The 19,654-nt window shown below is 39.6% G+C and overlaps 1 protein-coding gene across 6 annotated transcripts in view; it reads right to left on the reverse strand.

Annotated features, from left to right (window-relative positions):
- Window positions 1–3,643: 3,643 nt before the first annotated feature.
- LOC111148522 (neurexin-3-beta) overlaps window positions 3,644–19,654 on the reverse strand; it is a 1,534,880-nt gene continuing 1,518,869 nt past the window's right edge. For 3 of the 6 annotated variants that reach the window (XM_022505147.1, XM_022505146.1, XM_022505144.1), the window contains one exon: window positions 3,646–3,947. In XM_022505147.1, coding sequence (XP_022360855.1) covers window positions 3,646–3,947 — 302 coding nt within the window. Of the gene's footprint in view, window positions 4,572–19,654 lie in introns of all 6 variants that reach the window. The other 3 variants (XM_022505141.1, XM_022505142.1, XM_022505143.1) reach the window with 3 other exon arrangements.

Genomic DNA, 19,654 nt, shown 5'->3' on the forward strand with positions numbered 1-19,654 from the left:
TGGTGAGAGTCTAGCTGGGGTTCCAGCCCAATCCTGTTGGGTCTCAGTACCTCTCCCCATTCCACGAAACCCCTCTGATGTCTATCTCAGCAAGGCCTGACTTATAACATGATTAGGAGTGTATTTGCCAAATTGTCATTAAGCTCTTTGTGTCTTTGTTTATCTTTAAGATAAGGAAAAAACTATCTACCACTCAGGGACTAAACACACTAGCAGATCCAAATCATTTAGCACAGTACCTGGCACAATATGGAGATTGATGAATGTTGCTTTAGTTTATATAAATTATCTGAGACAGGCAGGAAAAAGGAACTTTCCATAATTTGACATCATTGAGCCTTTTTCCCCCCATGCCCATGAGAGTCAAGAGCATAACCATTCCACTAATGAAATCCGAAGGAACAGGGTTAACTAAATTTGCTTTTCTCTTTGAAAACTGGTAACCTATGTATGGATAGAGTACACTAATTCAGTTAACTGACATGTCAGGATCATGGTGAAAAATGTGGAGTCTCATGATGGATTATCCAGTTGGCAAAGTAAGCATGTGTGTAGGGAACTGGTAAGTCAAGGACACCTGAGATATGAGAAAGGTGCCAGCTGTAGTGAATATTTGCAGAATTTTATAATCCAAAAATCTAGAAAGAAGCTGTAAAGATGTAAGCATTCATTTATATTTTGTCTTTGGACTTAATAATTTAAAAAAGAAATTGTCGATATGCCAGGAAACCTGGAGAGAAGGCATCTAAAGCTTTCCAGGGCTTAAGACATTATATAAGCAAGGTTCTGCCAAACCGTTAGAAGTTCGTTGACTTGTAGCATATGCTTATAAGTTACCAGACATTTAAAAAGAAAAAGTATAGTATCCAATAATACTTCCCAGAATACAATGTTCTGTCATCTTACCTGTTCAGAAGTGTTCTCCAGCTCAACCTATCATAGCAATCCAAATAATAATGCCTCAGTTGACAGACAACAGTTGTGTAGTCCATAAATATGCCACTTCTAATAAATGTATAGAAGGAATTAGTAACTGGTTAGAACATTTTATTTCACGTGGTCCTAGCTTACTTTTAATAAGATATGACATGTTTAGCTCTAGTGTAAGATCTCTTACTAAATGTTTAGAAAATAAAAATGCATCATCATACAAGGTTTGGGGAAGAACATTTTATTGCTAAGCATATCCTTGAACCAAAATGCAAATATAAAATAAAAGAGAAAGGAAAAAAGAAAAAGCAGTAACTTCACAACATCATAAAATAAATTCCTTAAGAGTCTGCTCATAAAACAACAGGAATATGATAGAAGCTCACATACAGAGTGCACATGTTCCCATAAAATTGTCCAAATAGAAACTTACACTGAAAGGAATATAACAAATGTATTTTTACTCAAAAAAAAATTTAAGAAAGAAATCAGGAAATCAGTTCACAAGACCTCAAGACTCCAAAAACAGCAATCTTTTACAGACATCGAGATATAATCAACTTCATATAGGTTGGGCCATTTAAGTTATCTAAAGTCGTGCTTTGATATCTCTTTATAATCCTGTCTTTTTTAATGACAACAAAAAAATCTGAAACTCATAACACACTGAAATATCAGATAATGAGGAACATCTCTTTCCATATACATCCATCAAGGCTACCATCGTTTCGATTGCGCTTTTTGCCCCGTGTCTTTAAGATATTTCTCGAAATCAAGTATTCATGCAACTTACAAAGACCAGCAAGAGTAGATTTCTAAATCTAAACAGCTTATTGGTTTTCATCTGTACAAAAGAAATCGTATATATCTGACCCTCCAGAAGACATACTTCATTTCTGTGTGCATGTGTGTCTTGTTTTGTCTCTTGCTTTTGGGATTTTCTTTGGCCACACAACCAGTTTGTTTTTCTGTACATTGTTTCCTCTTTTCAAAAAGAAAGACAGACAACTGGAATATAAACCAAACGAACCGAAACAAACCCATAGAAAAGAACAGACAGTTCTTAAAGCGGTTATGTACATAGGTGGCTAAGGAATTTATACCAGCAAAAATGTAGTAAAATATGTAAACAAAATCTGAGAAGATTGTTTATTCTCTTTGACACAGTTAACTGTGACAAAACTAAAACTCACACTTTCTTCACATTTTAAGGTTTACTTTTTTGTTGTTTTGTTATTTTCTTTTAAAACAACAGTCTCATTCCACTTCAAGACTTGAACAGTTTTCCTGTTTCAGTCATCCCATCAAACATACCATGATAAATATATCTGTATATATATTTATTTATATATATATTATACTATTAAATTCCTTTTTGTGTGTGTGTCACAGCAGCTTTGTTCATTTATTATTTATTTATTTGTTTTTAGAAAAGATGGGTGAAGGGAGACGTGAGCGAATGGAAGGACAGAGTTATCTGTAAGTGTCAGGCTACAAAATTAAACCACTATGAAAAACATCATGTTGGGGGGCGGGGGAAGAACTATGTCTTTTGCACTCTGTCACCACGTTTGGCTTGTGTGACCTTTTGTGGATCCATCACACGTTGAACTCCCCTACTGTCTGTTTTGATTCTTTAACAGACTTTTAGTATTGTCTTGTCTTTTATTATGTGCATGCATTTCAGTCAGTCACATATCCAGCCCACCCCCTCTTCCCCTTCCCTGGGAAAGGCTCTGTTTTGTGGGGCTCTCTCCTTTACCACGATTCGGCTGGGCTAATGAACAGGAACAATATTGTTAAGTAAAGCCAGTAGCTCTGATAAAACCAGCCCTAAACCCATCTGGTCAGGGTTTGGGTGGCAAAATCTGAAATTAGATCCTGAGGGACCAGCTTTACAAATCAATGCCATCATCCATCATGTGATTTTGCTATGTGTTCAGCAAAGCATCATATAGGAAACAAACAACAGATTCTAGAAATACCACAACCTGATATGTAGAGTGAACACCATGGTAGCTTTTAAGTTCATATGGCAATAGTCTCTCTTACTTTCGTTTTCTGAGTTTTTTTGTTTTGTTTTGTTTTTTCTTCTTCTTATGTCCAGTCATTCTCAAAAAATAAACAAAAACCCAAAAGCCATTTTTTTTTCCCCTCAGATCTTGAAAAGTTACACGTACACTGGCCAAAACCAGATAAGGGTGGGTTTTTTTGTTTGTTTTCGTTTTTAATTTTTTTCATTTTTTTGTTTTTGTTTTTTACATAATTAAACCAAAAGAAAAAAAACATCGTTACAGTCAAGCTTCACAAACATCATTACAGACTCACTTGGAGTTATAGAACAAGTAAGCCATGAAGTCTTCTACCTTGGGTGAAAAGTCCTCAAGAGAAGGAAGCTTCCAAGTCCGCGAAAGTGGGGGAGCCATCGGCTTGCTCCAGAGCGCAGAGTGTGTGCTTTATGATACAGCAGGGCAGAGAGAATGTTCTGTCTCCGAGCAATGACTGAATCAAAGCAGCCATGGCTGAATTTTATAGGTAGGTACATCTTTGTGTGCGTCCTTTTTAAAAATGGTTTTCCCCACCGTAGTCATGGTACACCCCATCTCATAGTAATCACAGTTCTGACATCTGTGAAATTCATTTTCCAAGTATTTATAGATGTATATAGAAATAATTCTGTGTCATAAATTCACGTGACTGTGAGCGGTGTCATTTTTACACGTAATACTCCTTGTCCTTGTTTTTCTGTTTCTTGTGGCCGCTCTTCGAGCTCTGCTGCTTCTCCTTGATGAGCGTGCCGTTGCTCTGGGCCGAGTTGCTGATGTAGTTCCGCGTCTCGTCCACTTGATAGGACCCCTCGTCCCTGTTCCTGTACTTGTACATGGCATACAGGAGGATCAAGATGCAGAGGGCAGCAGCAGCCACAATGCCGACGACCATCCCTGTTGTACTGCTCGACTCCCGGATCACCTCTGAGGCCCCCGGAACCCGTCTGACTCCCGGCTCTGTGGGGTTTGCTGTGGGCACATTACGGAACATGGGGGAAGTAATTAGTGGGCTCTTCAGTTTGGTGCTGTCTAGCTCATAGGCAGTGGGCAACGGAGGCAAGACTATATCAGGCTGGGGTTTGAGATCACGGTTATTCATTTTGCCAGCTGGCAATTTGGGCACCATCCCAGACGAGGAGGAAGCTGTGAAGCGGATCAGCTCAGGGGACAAAGATGTGGTAGTAGTCCTACTAGTTTCGGAGACTTTGTTAGGTCTAAAGTCCTTGGATTCCCACTTGGGCGCATATGCTTTGTAGCCACCTTCGAAGATTGAAGTGGAAAGACTCTTATCTGTTACCAAGGAGAAGGTGGTGTAAAAATCTTCATCATCAGTAGGGGGCAGGTTAGAGTCAAAGGTTTCCCCTGAGCCATACCCAGATATCACCAAGCCATCATCATCACAACCATCGCTGCCTTGGTCCGACAAGCAAGGTAACCCCGCCTCAGAGGTCATGGACAGGGAATCTTTGGTGGTCTCAATAATGGTGAGGAGGGGGCGGAAGGTAGGGGGGAGTGTAATGGAAGGTGCACGAGTAGCAATAGGAGGGGTAGCTAAAGGGTCTTCTACAAGAAGAGGGACAACTAATTCACCTCCTGGGATTAAAAAGAAAAAGAAAAACACAATTAGTATATTTGTAGATAGACACAATTCCTCGTCATTCTCAGTGACTGTATTTCATAGGTTAGGCATCAGAAATTACAACAGAATGACCTCGGTCTGCATATGGATCCTTTCTTGTTGTAGCCTGATCATTCTAAACTGGCTTATAGCCCATTATATGCCTCTTGCCACCAAAATCTGAAATCCCTAGGTGTTAAAGATACTCTCAAGTAATTATTTAGCTAGAGTTCAAGTACGCTGTTTCCAGGATCTGCTCACAAGATAATGACATTCCATGTTACTGTTGGCAAAAACGGACTATCAGAATTGTGGGTGTGCGTGCGTTCATGCATGTGGTTAATCCGGGAGCCCTAGCATTTCTTTATTATTATTTTCTTGGGTTTCTACTTACTTGTCCTGTGAGGATGAGCGTGATGCATTTCTCCATGTCCCAGAGATCAAGATCAGTGAACAAAAAAGACTGTCTTTAGTACTTTAAGCTACTTTTATTAACATTTATCAATTTCAGTCTTCATTTACTGTATGCTAAGTGAGGGGGAACCTAGTAGAGGTTGAAATTGAACTGTTCATCTAACAAACCCTTTTGGACTACACCTTTCCAAAAATTCCCCATTAAATGACAACTCACCTGGCACTGATCTCATATTATGTTCAGGCATTGCTTTGATGCTCTATGCAATATACGCTGAGCTGGATACTATTTTTAAAAATACCCAGACTAGATACCCATGCCTTGTGGAAAATTTAGATTCAGAAACGTAGAGATAGCCAAGGAAGGTTTTAAAATTGGCAATTCTTGTGCCACCTGGGTGTCTCAGTTAAGCGTCTGGCTTCGGCTCGGGTTATAATCTCAGGGTCCTCAGATCAAGCCCCTTTCGGGCTCTGCGCGCGGCTCAGCAGGGAGTCTGCTTCCCTCTCCCACGTCCTCTGCCCCTTCTTGTTCTCTCTCTCAAATAAATAAATAGAATCTTAAAAAAATTAAAATCAGCGATTCTTATCTAGAGTGTGAAAAATAAATTGGTTTACCCGCAGACTCGAGTTATTGCACTTATAAACATGTGGACTAGGCCAGGAAGGAAAGTTCAAAGTGGTTCAGTAAATCATAGTGTGTTGCGAATCATGGGTACCACAAATATTCTGTGGTAGGTATTACTCACCTAATTGTAGGGCCACGTTTATTACTCATGTACGTAAGCAAGATAATTGAGGTCTCTTTACAGTGTTATTTTTCAAACAGAGAAAGAATCTCCAGAAGTCACAGTTATCTCCTCATTGAATTTATTCCAAAAATGTATTCCAGCTGTTTTAAAGAAAAATCCTCTAGCAGGGACGGAATGATGTTTTCCAGTCCCAGTCTGTCAGACAGGTGAGTTGCTAACAGGATATGATTACTGAGCTGGGTCATTAAGCACTCAGCCAGGTGTGATGCTCTTGTGTGTTCTGCCCTCCACAGTAACTGCCTTGATGGGATGGTTGGTGTTCGAACATCTATTGTCAGATAGATGTTCAGCACTTGCTGAAGTGCCCCTTATGGGTAACAAAGTCAGACTCGTGTCTCACAACTGCTAAGTTCCAGGTGGACCAGCCTTTGAGCTTGCATGGTCTTTCCAGGTTCTTCCTACAAAGACTGACTCACAAATGAGAACTCTCCTGCTCAGCTTTCCATACTTTATATCTTTTTTTTTAAAGATTTATTTATTTAGTTGTTTGACAGAAATTACAAGTAGGCAGAGAAGCAGGCAGAGAGAGAGAGGAAGGGAAGCAGGCTACCCGCCGAGCAGAGAGCCTGACGTGGGGCTTGAACCCAGAACCCCGGGACCATGACCCAAGCCAAAGGCAGAGGCTTAACCCACTGAGCCATCCAGGTGCCCCAATACTTTATATCTTTAAAAACATTTCCTGTGCCTCAGTTGGAACTGCTGAGTCTAACCGGCCCCGATTGCAGCTGTGCTAAGAGAAGGGTGTGCCAGGAGGAAGGCTGTTGCGTACCTTCAGAGCACCTGAGAAGAGCCGTTTGTTCCCATGTCAGACGCTTTACTCCAGAATTAGCCAGTAACATTGTGTTATGCAGAGAGAAATGGAGTTGGGGAGGGTGGCAGTAATGGACATAATGTATCTTTGGAAGGCAAGCGGTCATCTCTGTCCTACCTGGTAATGTTACCATATGTAGGGAAATAACAAATGAACTTGAGAATTTCAAGATGGTATTTTGGGCTATGTGCTAACCCTAAGCTGCTTTCTTCTAGGGCTCAAGAGTTTCAAGCTACTGAGTGAAATGATCTTCGCAGATTTGTCAAAGCTTCAGACTTGCTTTACTGGACCACTGTGAGGTTTGGTTTTGTTTTGTTTTACATTGTGAACATATATAATTCATATATCTTGCAGCATATTTAATGAATAATATAAAACTTTTGCTAGTTTTTATAAATGGAATTTGGAGCACAGAGTTCCCTAAAGGTAAGCCAGTCGTAAAACTAACCCTGAGTTTACTTTTCACCTTATTCTTCTGGGGGCGGGGGGAAAGGGTGTGTGGCAATTGTTAATATTTAAGGTGACCCATGGAAAAAGGCCGTGTTTAAGGACAAGAAGGGCTATGAGAAGAGAAGGCCTATGATATGTGTTTGAAGGTTCCCTAGAGATTACTCAGGGACGATTTCACTTTCCTTCAGAGAACAAGACAGGACTTTTTTTTTTTTTTTTTTTTTTTTTAACCCATCTCACCTAGAATAAAAGTTTAGCTTGTGTGTTCTTTTCTGGCACAAATACTGAGAGTCCTCTGTTCCTTAGGACAATGATAAAAATCTGCCCCATGTATATTAAGCAGAGAGGGAGCTGGGATAAAGGACAAGGAATATCATTCTGCTAAAAGTCAAAAGCCTGGTACAAAACATTTAAATATAAAGGCAAATCGTTAACTAGGGTGCTGGTGTCCCTCAAGTGAGATTAAGATTACCGCCTTCATAATTACACAGTGGCATTCATTTGCAATTTTAGTGTACCATCTGGGACACCCAACTGGTGTCTTAGATTTGCCTCCGTTCCCCCCCCCTTCTTCCAATCCTAGCTAAAGCTTCTGCAGTGTCTTTGTTGTCAAAAGTCTACAAAATCCACAAACTGTTCAATCTGCAGTTGAATTGCCCCCCCTTTCCTTTGCTATTCACTTCCCAATTCAACACCTTTTAACCTCTCTTGGATTAAAAGAAAATGAGTAGAAACCATCATTTTCATAATGAAGTGGAGAGACGTAAAGCTCACCAGTTCATAAAAGCTTCTAAAAGGTTGGTGAGCCCTTAAGTGACATGATAAGACCTTACTTTAAAATAATGGGCACACCGCTATTTCAGAGTTTAAATAAAAGGACCTGTCTAAATTACTAAGATTCAGTTTTCTTTGCCATTTTTGTTAATAATCCTGGCAGCAGTGATGAGAAAAAAAATAATAAATGAACCCCCTTGCCAGGGAAGAGTGAGCCCCAATTCTGGTGGTAGGTTCATCAGTGAAAAGGGAGAAAAGCGTTCATAGTCTACTCCCTTTCCTGGTGTCTTAAGATACTAAAGAAAGTCTTCAGTTTAAAGTGAAGTCAGCTGGGCCATGGGAATTGTTACAAAGGGGAATTACAGTGAAAATGAGACGGAAAATTCTAGAGATGTATAAATGCACAAGGTTCCTGGGACAGGTGTGTGAGTTGGTGTGTGTAATCAATTTTAATATCAAATTCCATCTTTAAGATTTAGGATGATTATAGTGTCCTGGGGATTTCCAAGGGCACACATCCTTTGATATGAGGAGATGAAGGATACATTTCTCCCATGATTAGATCCTTAAGAGAAATAACTTGGGTTATAGAGAGCTATTTAAGATTTCATGTTTATTTGTTTTAATCTAGAATGATTCCCTCAGAAATGCTGGAACAGCGGATGATACTTTTTTTTCAGTGCCCAAAGACTATGGAGTCAGGGATCTACCAGATGTCTATGCTTATAAAAGTATTCACTGAAGCAACAAGCCTAAAATCATAGGGGGTTACAGGCAGAAACCCTGCACTGCAGGCCATCCACACCCTAATTTCCTATTCCATTCCCTGAATTCTTCTTTGGCTTGGAATAAGAACTACCTATATTCCTTAACGTTAGCATTTTAAATCAGGAACATATACCCCTTTTTGACAGGGTTGTGCTTTTCTTTAAACTAGAGAGATCACTAGGGATATAAAAGGTCTATTTTAGCCCCGAAGGCTGCCCTGCTTTTTTGCTTTATGAGTGTATTTATAGATATATAATTCATGTGTCTAGGGCTGATACCCAGCAAAAGGGGCTCTCTGCCATCGAAAAAGACAGTGTATTAAAAATTTAATAGAACTTTTCTGAACTGTGAGAATGTTGCAGGTGATGGTGGATGCAGTGGGTCATCTAAAAAAAAAAAAAAAAACACAGGAGCAGCATGAAATTTCAATGTGGCTCCAACCTTTGACTCTCTGGAGATATTTGAGTCTAAGAAGTCACAAAAATACCAAACCAATTACACCAAAGAGCCAGACTGAGAGAGGACACCATGCTCCAGTTCCTCGAATTTCTTTTATGTCTATTTAGGTTCCTTACTTCACCTCTTATTTGCATTTTTCTAGTTCTCTGCTGAGAAATTCACCTAATAAGGAAAAATCATGCTTCCCCCTGCTACATTAGTTGGTGAATGATATTCACCTCATTATTTGGTGCCAAAGCAGCATGTGCATGTAGCACAAAAATCTCCTGAAGCTTGCAGTCCCTGTCCACCTTCAGAAAAAATAGCCGCAGACAAACATGGCAGAATCCCAGGGAGCAGACTCCAGAGAAACTCAAGGGTCTCGAAGGGGCTTTTTAATAAGATGAGACTCTCTAAGTAGGACTTCTTCCCCCCCCTAGTTTGTCTGAAATGGATTTGATTCTGAAAGGCTATGGATTCTGTTTTTCAACATATGCCCGGGAAAGATGAGAAGCCTCTGGATATCATTCTGTGTTGTAAAATAAGGAATGTCAAGTGGAGTTTTTCATTGACCTATTGAGTGAGAGATTTGCCACTGGAGTCCCTCATACTCAGGCTGGCATCCCAGCTCCGTAGCTTACTAGCTATGAATTTGGTGAGAGTTCTTAAACTCTCTGAAGAATGGCAATGACAACTTATTCTATCTCAAACCACCAGTGTGAATAATAATAATAATGCACGTTAATGTTAATTTTAATGCATATTAAGTATTTAGCACAAAACCCAGTGTTACTCCAAAATGCTATTACCAGTATTATTTCTACTAACATTTTGGACCTGTAGATACTGAAACCATTGATTGCATCCTTCTGACTTTTTTTTCTTTTTTTTTAACGGAGTAGCCTCATGCTAAGGTACGAGTATAATAATATAGGTTCTACGTTATTGAGGCTATTTTATTTAATTTTTTTTATTTTTATTTTTTTAAACTTCTTTTCAGTGAGGCTATTTCAAATGCAGACTTGGAAGACTGATTTATAAGAATTCTAAGAGCCTGTTTAAAAAAAAAAAAAAGATTACCCTTTTATTAAGTTGACCTATGGATAGCTTCCACAACAAAAATAAATTCTATTAAACAAAATAACATCCCACTTAGGAAGTTCTTGGTTTTAAACCCAAAATATCATCCAGCACATGAAACAATATAAAAGTCATATGAACTGAGAGAAAGCCCGTTCACAAAAGCTTCTGGGTTGGAAATGTATCTGTTAACCACTGTATAGTCTATTTCTATAATAGTTTCTGATAACACAATACCTGAAATTAAAGTGAAACAAGTAATCTCTTTATTTAAAAATTGTATAGCACTTCTTACTGATCCTGTGTTCCCAAAGTGCATAAGGCAACATTAACCCAAATACCTTTAAGGTTGGGATGTTCTCACTGCTAAGGTCACACAAAATGGCAGTACCTACCGACCTGAAAGGTTTCCTAAATAAAACTTTAGATGTGATAATCATCATGTTTCTTCTTGGTAGAATCCTTTTAAAGTTTACCTGATTAAATCCAGGAGAGAAATAGCAACTATTAATAAAAAGGGAAAAGGGGAGGGGAGGCAGAGAGAGATTGGGACATAGGGAGGAAGGTGGGAGGAGGAGGAAGAGGTTAGAAAGGCAGAGAGATTGGGAGATAGGCAGGGTGGGGGTGGGAGAGGGAGGATGAGGGAAGGAGACGGTGAGGGAGAAGGAGAGAGAGAGGTAAAAGGAGGCAGAAGGGGGCAGGGAAGGAAGGAGAAGAAGGGAGAGGGAAGATGAAGGAGAGAGGGAATGAGGGAGAGAGATAGGAATGGAGGCAGGGAAAGAGGGAGAGGCAGGGAGAGAGAGCAGGAGGGAAAGAGAGAGGCAGGTAGGGAGTTGGGGGGGAGAGAGAATTGTGTACCTTCTGTGTATATATGTGTGCTTTCACCAGTACTTAATTCTATACAGTGGAAGGCATCATCAGAGGACAACACTCTAAACAGAGGGGATTCTCCATGCCTTCATTCTCAATAAAATTGATTCCGTAGTCTGCGTTGCTGGTGATGGCATAATCCTGGATAGCCAAACTACCATAGTCACTTGAGAGTATCTTAATTTCCCTTTGCTGAAGGAAAACACAATAAAGGACTGATGTCCCTAAATGTTTTCTGAGGAGTTAAATGAGGATGTATTACCACTGATAATACTTGGAGTTAACTCACTTTCTTGTAGGGGGTCGGGGCCTCCCATAAGCTGAGAGCATTTTACTATCCCACTGTAAAGCCTACCGTTACTTTCAAGGCTTTAAGGTTGGTTCAGGCAAAGAGGCGAGGCTTCCTTTGGATGGTAAGAACAACTCACCCACCCCCTTCTACCAAAAGTAGAGTTCACATTGATCATTAGAAGCAATTCAGCACAGAACATAACAGTGAAAATTAAGCAGAGGGACACAAATGAAATAAAATATTTCGTACTGTCTTCAAATCATATAGTAGAAAATAAAACCAACATAGGGCCAAAGTAAGCTAGAGGAAAGGAGAGCAAATAACATTGACCAGGCATTCACAGTATAATGACAGGGGGGGAAAATAAAGTAAAAGCAAATAAAAAATAGAGGCTGTTTTTGGAAAACAAAGAAAGAAACCATTTCCATAAAATAACTTAAGTGAAAAAAGCATACCGTATTAATTTATAGTCAACTTACATCAACAAATTGCCCGCATGTTTTTTGGCATGAAAGAAAAATTTACAAAAGAAAGTTGTGTAAGAATGCTCTTGGACAAATAGAATTGCCACATTCTTGTAACTTGCTTTTTTGTCGTCACTTCTTAAAAATCTTTTGAGCAAAATGTCTAATTTTTCAAATCTAATAATTTACAACAGAGGATGATACAGGGAGGCAACAACACATACATCCACACCACATAACATGAAAAGAAAAAAAAAATCTGCACTTCAACAAAGTTTTACTTTGAGGGGCTTGGGAGGGCATTGATTCTGAATTTGAAATAATTCCAATTGCGAGGATTTAAAAAATTAATAAAAAAAAACCTGTTTACTTTTTTATAATTTGCCTTTCAAAAAAAAAATCTATGACTCTGGAGGGTTTTGAATGAACTTCTGCACTGATAGAGGTTCTCAGATATATATTTAATTTTTAAATATTTTTGTCTTTTTGACAAGTTTTAGATTTCCTTAAGGGGATGGATGACAGCACATAAATTTGAACAATGCTGAAGAAAGGGGGGTATGGAAGGTGCCAAGAGGGGAGGGTCGTATTTATGAGTGTACTACACAAGAGATGATGATGATGAGGGTGAATGTGTAAGTGAGTCGCCATGTCCATGTAAGGGCGGCACGGAGTGATCTAGCTGCATTAGAGCTTCTGGCTGTAAGGAAGGGATGGGCAATATACAAAAACAAATGAGCCTACACATGCCCATCTACAGAAATAAAGAACAGAACTCTAACACAATCTCACACACCCTAAGCTGCAACTTCTTCAACATGCAATTACTCCAAAAATCATTACAGTGTCATTAAATTAGAGTTTCAAATAATAAAAACAGTTACACTTCTTTCCTACTCAAAGTAGCCAAAATACATAAAATAATACTAATAATAATGACCAAAAGATTAAAAGCAAAAACAAGGAGACTAGATTTATGCATTCAAGTTGAACAACTTCACCAGCAGCCACACAGCCCCATCTAGAGTCAGTGAGGGAAGGGGGTTAGAGACTTGCAGAGGTGATGGAAAGGCAAGCCTGTATGAGGAGCCCACTTGCTGGGTTTCTAATCACTATCCTAGAGAACAAGGGTGCTGTCTGAATGACTTCATCTGTCTTCCCCCCGCCACCCCTGCTGCATGGGATTCCCAGAGAGAAGGCGCTAATTCGAAAGATGTGGATGTGGAGATTCTGCCGCTGAAGTTGTTCCACATTTAAAGAGGGAGTGGGGAAAAATTGCAGAAAACAATTCATCACTTTTTTCTCATAATTTTGGATAAAACCAAATCTAAAGTTAAAGATCTAGCAATTCAAAGAAACATATTGATATATATATATAGATATAATACAAAAAGCACTTATTCCCAAAGAAAAAGGGAGAAAAGAACAAAAATATTTTTTTAAAGAAAAAAAGTATTGCACACACTTTCAGAGATGAACAACCAGATGCACACGCTGAGGAGGCACAGACAGAGCAATAAGGGGACACTTTTTTTTTTTTTTTTTGCTTTTCTGGCTTATTGATTCCCCTTTTGGTGATAGCCAAAATTAAAACCAAATTTTGCATTTTCTTTAAAAAGAAATTTTGCATTTTCTTAATTTTTTTTTTGTTTTGCTTCTTTAAAAAAAATAAAAAGGGCGTGCAGTCTGGATGTACGTCATAAGTAGACATTTGAAAGAGAAGAAAGTGGCTCAGACTGACAAATGGGTAATCTATTCTTTAACTGTAGGAATGGTAATCAAATTAATACATGCTTAAAGTAAGTTGCATTTAGGGAAAGTAGAAAAACAGAACAGCAAGCTAGGGTTGGGGAGAGGTCAGCAAGACAAAACTGATCTGGGGGTGGGAGGAAGGTACGGGACTTAGTCTCATGCCTTTCCAGTAGGGGCAAAGGGCATCGTGTGGCTTTCTGCCAATTACAACAAGGAAAAGAGGTGCACACGTGTATGTATGTTGTGGGCTGAAGTAAAGCCTGTAGTGGCAGGAACTGAGGTAAAAATACATATGAGTTTGTGGTTCTGCTCTAAAAAACTTATCCCATATTCATTCATAGACTTGGCATATTTTGTTAGTCATAGAGCAGTTATAACTGCATTGTTGCCTATGAGTTTTCTGGAGTTTTGCCGAATTGACAGGGTACCATAAGTGACAATAAGGTGTTCATAGAATGAGCCTGATAAATCAAATAGCAGATAGATCAGTAGAGATCTCTATTAGTAACAGGGGCAAACCCCCTCTCCACTCCAAACACAGTGGCACAGTGCCAATATCTGTAAAGTACAGGATAGTCAGGAAATGAGCATGGTTTACTCCAAGTCCACTGGGGGGAACTATACCAGTCTTCTAGAGATCATGTGGGAAACAAATGTTCCATCCAATCTATATAGAGAAAAATGGAAAAGAGAGAGGGAGAGGAGGAGAGTGAGTGGCTAGGGGAGAAGGGGGAGAGAGAGAGTGAGTGTGTGTGTGTGTGTGTGTGTGTGTGTTTAGAAATGGCCTCAGCCTCTACTGGAAGAAATCTCAAGAGTTATATTCAATATTATATCCCTGTGGGAACATTAATGTCCAACCAAGGACTTGGAAACCCAGGCAGGCAAACCACAAAGGTAAGACACTTGAGAGCACCTGGTTCTCACACAATCCTAGTCACTCCTAGGAACTTTTCTGGGTGACTTTGACAAAAAGAAATAAATTGTGAGGATGTGTCAGACTTTGGCCCCCTCTGGGACGCCCCTTTTATTATTTTATTTTAAAATAATTATAGTAACGTGTCCCCCATGGGTCCGTCCGTACCAAGATTTTTAGTCTCTGGTTTAATAATGTTAATCATTATTGTAGGAACTTCACAAAGGGCAGCTGGGAGGTTTTAGAAGGAGGGAAAAAAAATCCCATTCATATAGGAAAAGAAAAACCCTTGTTGCCACTGATTTTTTTTTAAGTAATTATACTTTTAACATTGAATTTTATGGTGTAAGAAGACTCTAAAAATACTCAAATGGCCTCATAAGGCATCAAATGATTTCTGCAGAACAAAGTTTTGATAATACTCAAGTGGGCTGTTTTGGTTTTTGTTTTTTTTTCATAGGTAAATTTTTAAAGTAGGAAACATAACTGGCCTAAGTATGAGATTTAAAGAATAAGTTCCAGTATATACAGAGTCCTGGATAATAAGAGGTGTTAAGAGGGTGTTTTGAGGAGACCCATCAATTTGGGTGTCCTAGTTTTTTACTGAGTAATTTACCTATTTCAAAATAGCCTGTTTTAAAATTCACACAAGTATGACACATCACTTACATTCCAGAAATCACTGGTTGAAACAATCAAACATAGCAAAATTTATGGTTGTCACTTTGCAAATAAAATAAGTATTTTTTAAACCCATGGAAGCCATAGTTTCACTGAAGCCAACACAAACTCTAGTGCATAGACACTTTCATAATATGTCAGCCATAGTTACCTACACACGCTTGTTTGATTTCTAATGTAAGGTACAAAGTAGTATTGCTAGTAGTTCAAAATCATGTCCCAGCTTTATTTTCATCTTTCATCAGCTGTGTTGGGTTTTATCCTCAGTAACTACATAGTTCTGTTACCTATGTCTCTACTTGCTGGGTGTGCAGAACGATTTACAATTATGCCTGCCATTGAGAACAAATAATACAATAATTTGACCTGAAATAGCATATTTTGATGCAACCTTTTTTTTTTTTAATCCCACTGTGTCCAAATAACCCTGTCTAAATGTAAAGTCAGACTTTTAAAACCATCAAATGCAGTAAGATGGAATTCCACTGGTCAGAATTCACCTTGAGGAGTGTGCTTGTTTCAAAGACAAGTTTCTAAACTGCTTGGAGTTGTGTTTGATGCCCTCCAAAGACACACTGATATAACTCAAACCGCGGACCTTTCTCTTTGGGAGAGCGGGTCCTACTTGCGAACGGACATTGTTTTCTGTGTGTACAGGTGAGGCCCGAGAAGAAGACCTGAATGAACTACTTTGTATAACCGCAAACATTTTAAATTTCTGAGGGAAAATAGTGGAGAGAGACAGGAAGAGGCGGCAACCCTCATGGGAGTCTGGTTGCAATTCCAGGAAAAGAGTTAAACCATTCCAAGTAGGGTGGGTAACAGAAAAGTCTGGAGAACAAATACCTACTGAGGATTTTCAAGGTTTTTGTGTTAGATCTATGAGGTAGATCTCCTTTCTGTCCCTCCTACGGCAAATACAAAAACATTTCACTGATTGCTATTCTATATGTCCATGGGAAGAAGGGAGGGATTCTTTCAGGATAATCAATGGCTCAGTTCTGAATCACAGTTTGGCCAAGAATAAAAATGGAGCCTCTAAAATGGATATAGAATCCAGGAATATGGGAAAGGCTGTCATCTGTGTTACAAAATGATCCCTGCATATGCTCTTGACGTCTCACAAGCTCTTCCTCAGACTTAAGGAATGGGGTGAAGGGGTGAAGGGGGTGAAGAAACCTGCTTCACTGAAATATGGTATTGGTTCTAAGTAAAAAGTTTAACCTTTTTTTTTAATGGTGAACAAAAATGCCCCAAGTAAAAAGCTCATGTACTGTCTGTTCCCAAACTCAGTTTCTACACATCATTAGAGTAGATAGGGAGAGACCGAAAAATCAAGAGATGGGGAGAGAGATAAATTAAGCTTCCAAGATGGACAAGAGAGTCCAGGACACCATCAAGCCCAATATTCAGAACTGTATTTCTGTATTAGTGATCTGCTTGCCCAGTTTAGAGTAACTTTTCATACTTAAGTGGATGAGAACAGATACAACATTACAACATTACAGTGGGTAGCGTTACATTTTAAAACTAGTAAGATAGAACATTTATTGTGGAAGGACCTTAATGATTTCTTTCCCTATATTCACATAATCCTCTACTTGAGCCTTAATTTAGTTCCCACCATCTCCATTCTTGTTTGTGAACCTGCTGTGCCCTGCAGAGATTTCTGGTGACTCCCGACACTCCGTTGCACTCCATTTGCTTTCTTCTTAGCCTCAACTTGACTCTAAGGACTTTAGTGCACACATGGAATCTTTATCTTTATTTGCCTACAACTAGAATACTAATAACCAATCAAACATTTCCGGACTGAACTAATGAATGAGTAAATCAGTTAATATGTTTAATTGCAATTTTTACCCTCTCCCCCCCACCCCTGCCAACTAGGCTATAGCTTCCATAAAGGCATTAAAATCATGCATCACCACCATGACTTGCCTTGCGCCTGGAATATGGGATAGAGCATATAGGATAGAGATGTTAGGGTCAGGAGACCTAAGGTCCAGGGTTGGATGTGGTGCCCACTATACTGGCCTCTTAAGAAACTGAATAAGTCAGTTAACCTCCCTGAGTCAGTGTCCTCACCTATAATAATGGAGATTATGATGTTTGCTCAATTAACAGACCTCACAGGATAGGTTTATAGGACTAATAAGAATTTGAATGTGAAAGTGTTTATAAATTCTAAAGGGCTTTCTAGATGTTACTATTGTTTTCAAAGCCGACGCCATAGCATCCGCTGTAAAATTAGGGTTTCATATTCCAACAGAAGAGGCTGAGTCCCAGACAGCTGAGGTCAGTGCTACTCCAAGTGTGATCCTTGGAGTCTGCTTTAGCATCAAACAAAGAGGCTCAATCCAAAACCCTAACCCAAATACCTATTATTACTGCTTCTTCTGAAGCCCTGTCCCTACCCTTCCAATAAGGCTAGTAAGTTCCTAAAGCTTGCTTAGTTCATCTTTTAACAGTGAATTTTTATTATTTCTGTATGTAATTTCATAATTACTTTACTTCACCCTTCATGTGGGTTTGAGCTGTACTCTGAAGAGCTCTTATTTAGAATCATTTCCATAAGGACCTATTTATTTAGTGGCAGGTGGACAGACCTGGAGGTGAGTTCTTGTCCTCTAGCAAACCACGTGACTTGAGTCAAGTCACTTGCTCTTCACTCCAACCCCTTGGAAACACACATCTCAATAGACATCAGAACTGTGCGTTAAGACGAGGACAGGAGGGAACCGAGGGTCCAGGTAATATTTTAGCTCCTTCCTCCCAGAAGTGTTAATACAGCAAGATACCCAAAAGGAAAACTCTATTAAGAAATTTCCAGGAACTACTATTCTTTTCATTTTGTTTTCATGTTCACCAGGTATTAGTGCAAGTAAGCCTTTCTTCCCTTAGGATATTAAAAGTTCCCTGATTCACAAGCTGAATCTGTATGCTTATTTTGCGTGTTTTAATCTGTCTAGCATAGAGCAAGACACACCATAGGTCTTTAGTGCATATGTGCTGAATTAAACTACAAAAAATAGAACAGCTTGCAACACGCAGAGCTCTGAGTTGTGAAGTGGGTGGGATTCAAAAAAGCTCTCCTTGCTGGTGCTAGTTTCTTTAATCAGGAGGGAATATATTCATGAAATGAAACAATGAGAAAGAGCAGTATAAAGAGGGCTCAAAGCCATGAACTTAGCAACTGCTCCCTGGCTCTTCGCCTTGCCTCCAGGTAGACTTTCAGAGGTAACATCAGCAATAGCTCATTATTTGCAAATGATTATGCCCTTGTAATACTATTAAAATCCAAAATGGTAATATAAAATACTTATTTTATATCAACATAAAAAGTCAACTGTGTGCCAGTCAGAAAAATGGAAGCCCTGTCTGATATATTTTGTTCCAGTAGTTGGAATAGCCTGAGATCCCTCCTTCCTTCCTCCTTTCTCTCTCTGCCTCTCACTCCAGGCTGGCCCCTGCCTTAATATTTTGAGTGATCCCATCTAGCCTCTTGGCTACACATCTTACCATCTATAGGACGATGATTTCCAGTTCACCACCCACTCAGAATTCCAGTTCCCCATCTCCAATTGCCCACTCAACATTTCCACTTCGATACCTAAGAGGCTTCTCAAATCCAAAGGTTGGAACAGAGCTTCGGATTTCTTTTGCCTCCTAAACTTTTATCTCCCCTAGGATTTCCCATCTCTTTGGTCTGACTCAGATGTACAAACCCCTAACTAGTCCTCTACTTGGGCCCCTACCCCAGCTCACCTCCACATATCCAGTGTACCAGGAAGTTTCACTGACTCTACTCTGGCAACAAATTCCTTACATGTCTACTTTTCCCAATGCCATTATCCAGGTCCTAGCATAAACCACCTTGATTCCTGCTTGAACTCTGTAGTAACCTCCCAACCTATCTTCCCACCTTCACTATTCACTTCCTAAAACCCATTCTCCATAATGAGCCGAAGTGCTCTTTCAAAAGTATACAACATAGGGATGCCTGGGTGGCTCAGTTGGTTAAGCGACTGCCTTCAGCTCAGGTCATGATCCTGGAGTCCCAGGATAGAGTCCCATATCGGGCTTCCTGCTCAGCAGGGAGTCTGCTTCTCCCTCTGACCCGCCCACTTCTCATTAAAAAAAAAAAAAAGTATACAATATAAATCAGATCAATCAGTTTCTTGCTTAAGATCTTTAAAGGTTTCCCCAGGGGAGCCTGGGTGGCTCAGTGGGTTAAAGCCTCTGCCTTCAGCTCAGGTCATGATCCCAGAGTCCTGGGATTGAGCCCCGAATTGGGCTCTCTGCTCAGCAGGAAGCCTTCTTCCTTCTCTCTCTCTCTCTGTCTGCCTCTCTGCCTACTTGTGATCTCTGTCAAATAAATAAAAAAAAAATAATAAAATATTAAAAAAAAAAAAAGGTTTCCCCAAACCCAAACTCTGTACCCTGACCCACAGTTAAAGTGCCCTGTGATCAGCTGGCCGCCTGTCACCACTCCCGTCTCATCTACTGATCTCTCACAGCAACTCAGTCCCAGGATGTCTC

The sequence above is a fragment of the Enhydra lutris genome, unplaced genomic scaffold, assembly GCF_002288905.1.
Source record: "Enhydra lutris kenyoni isolate GAN:26980312 unplaced genomic scaffold, ASM228890v2 scaffoldscaffold20, whole genome shotgun sequence".
In the NCBI taxonomy this organism is placed as follows: domain Eukaryota; kingdom Metazoa; phylum Chordata; class Mammalia; order Carnivora; family Mustelidae; genus Enhydra; species Enhydra lutris.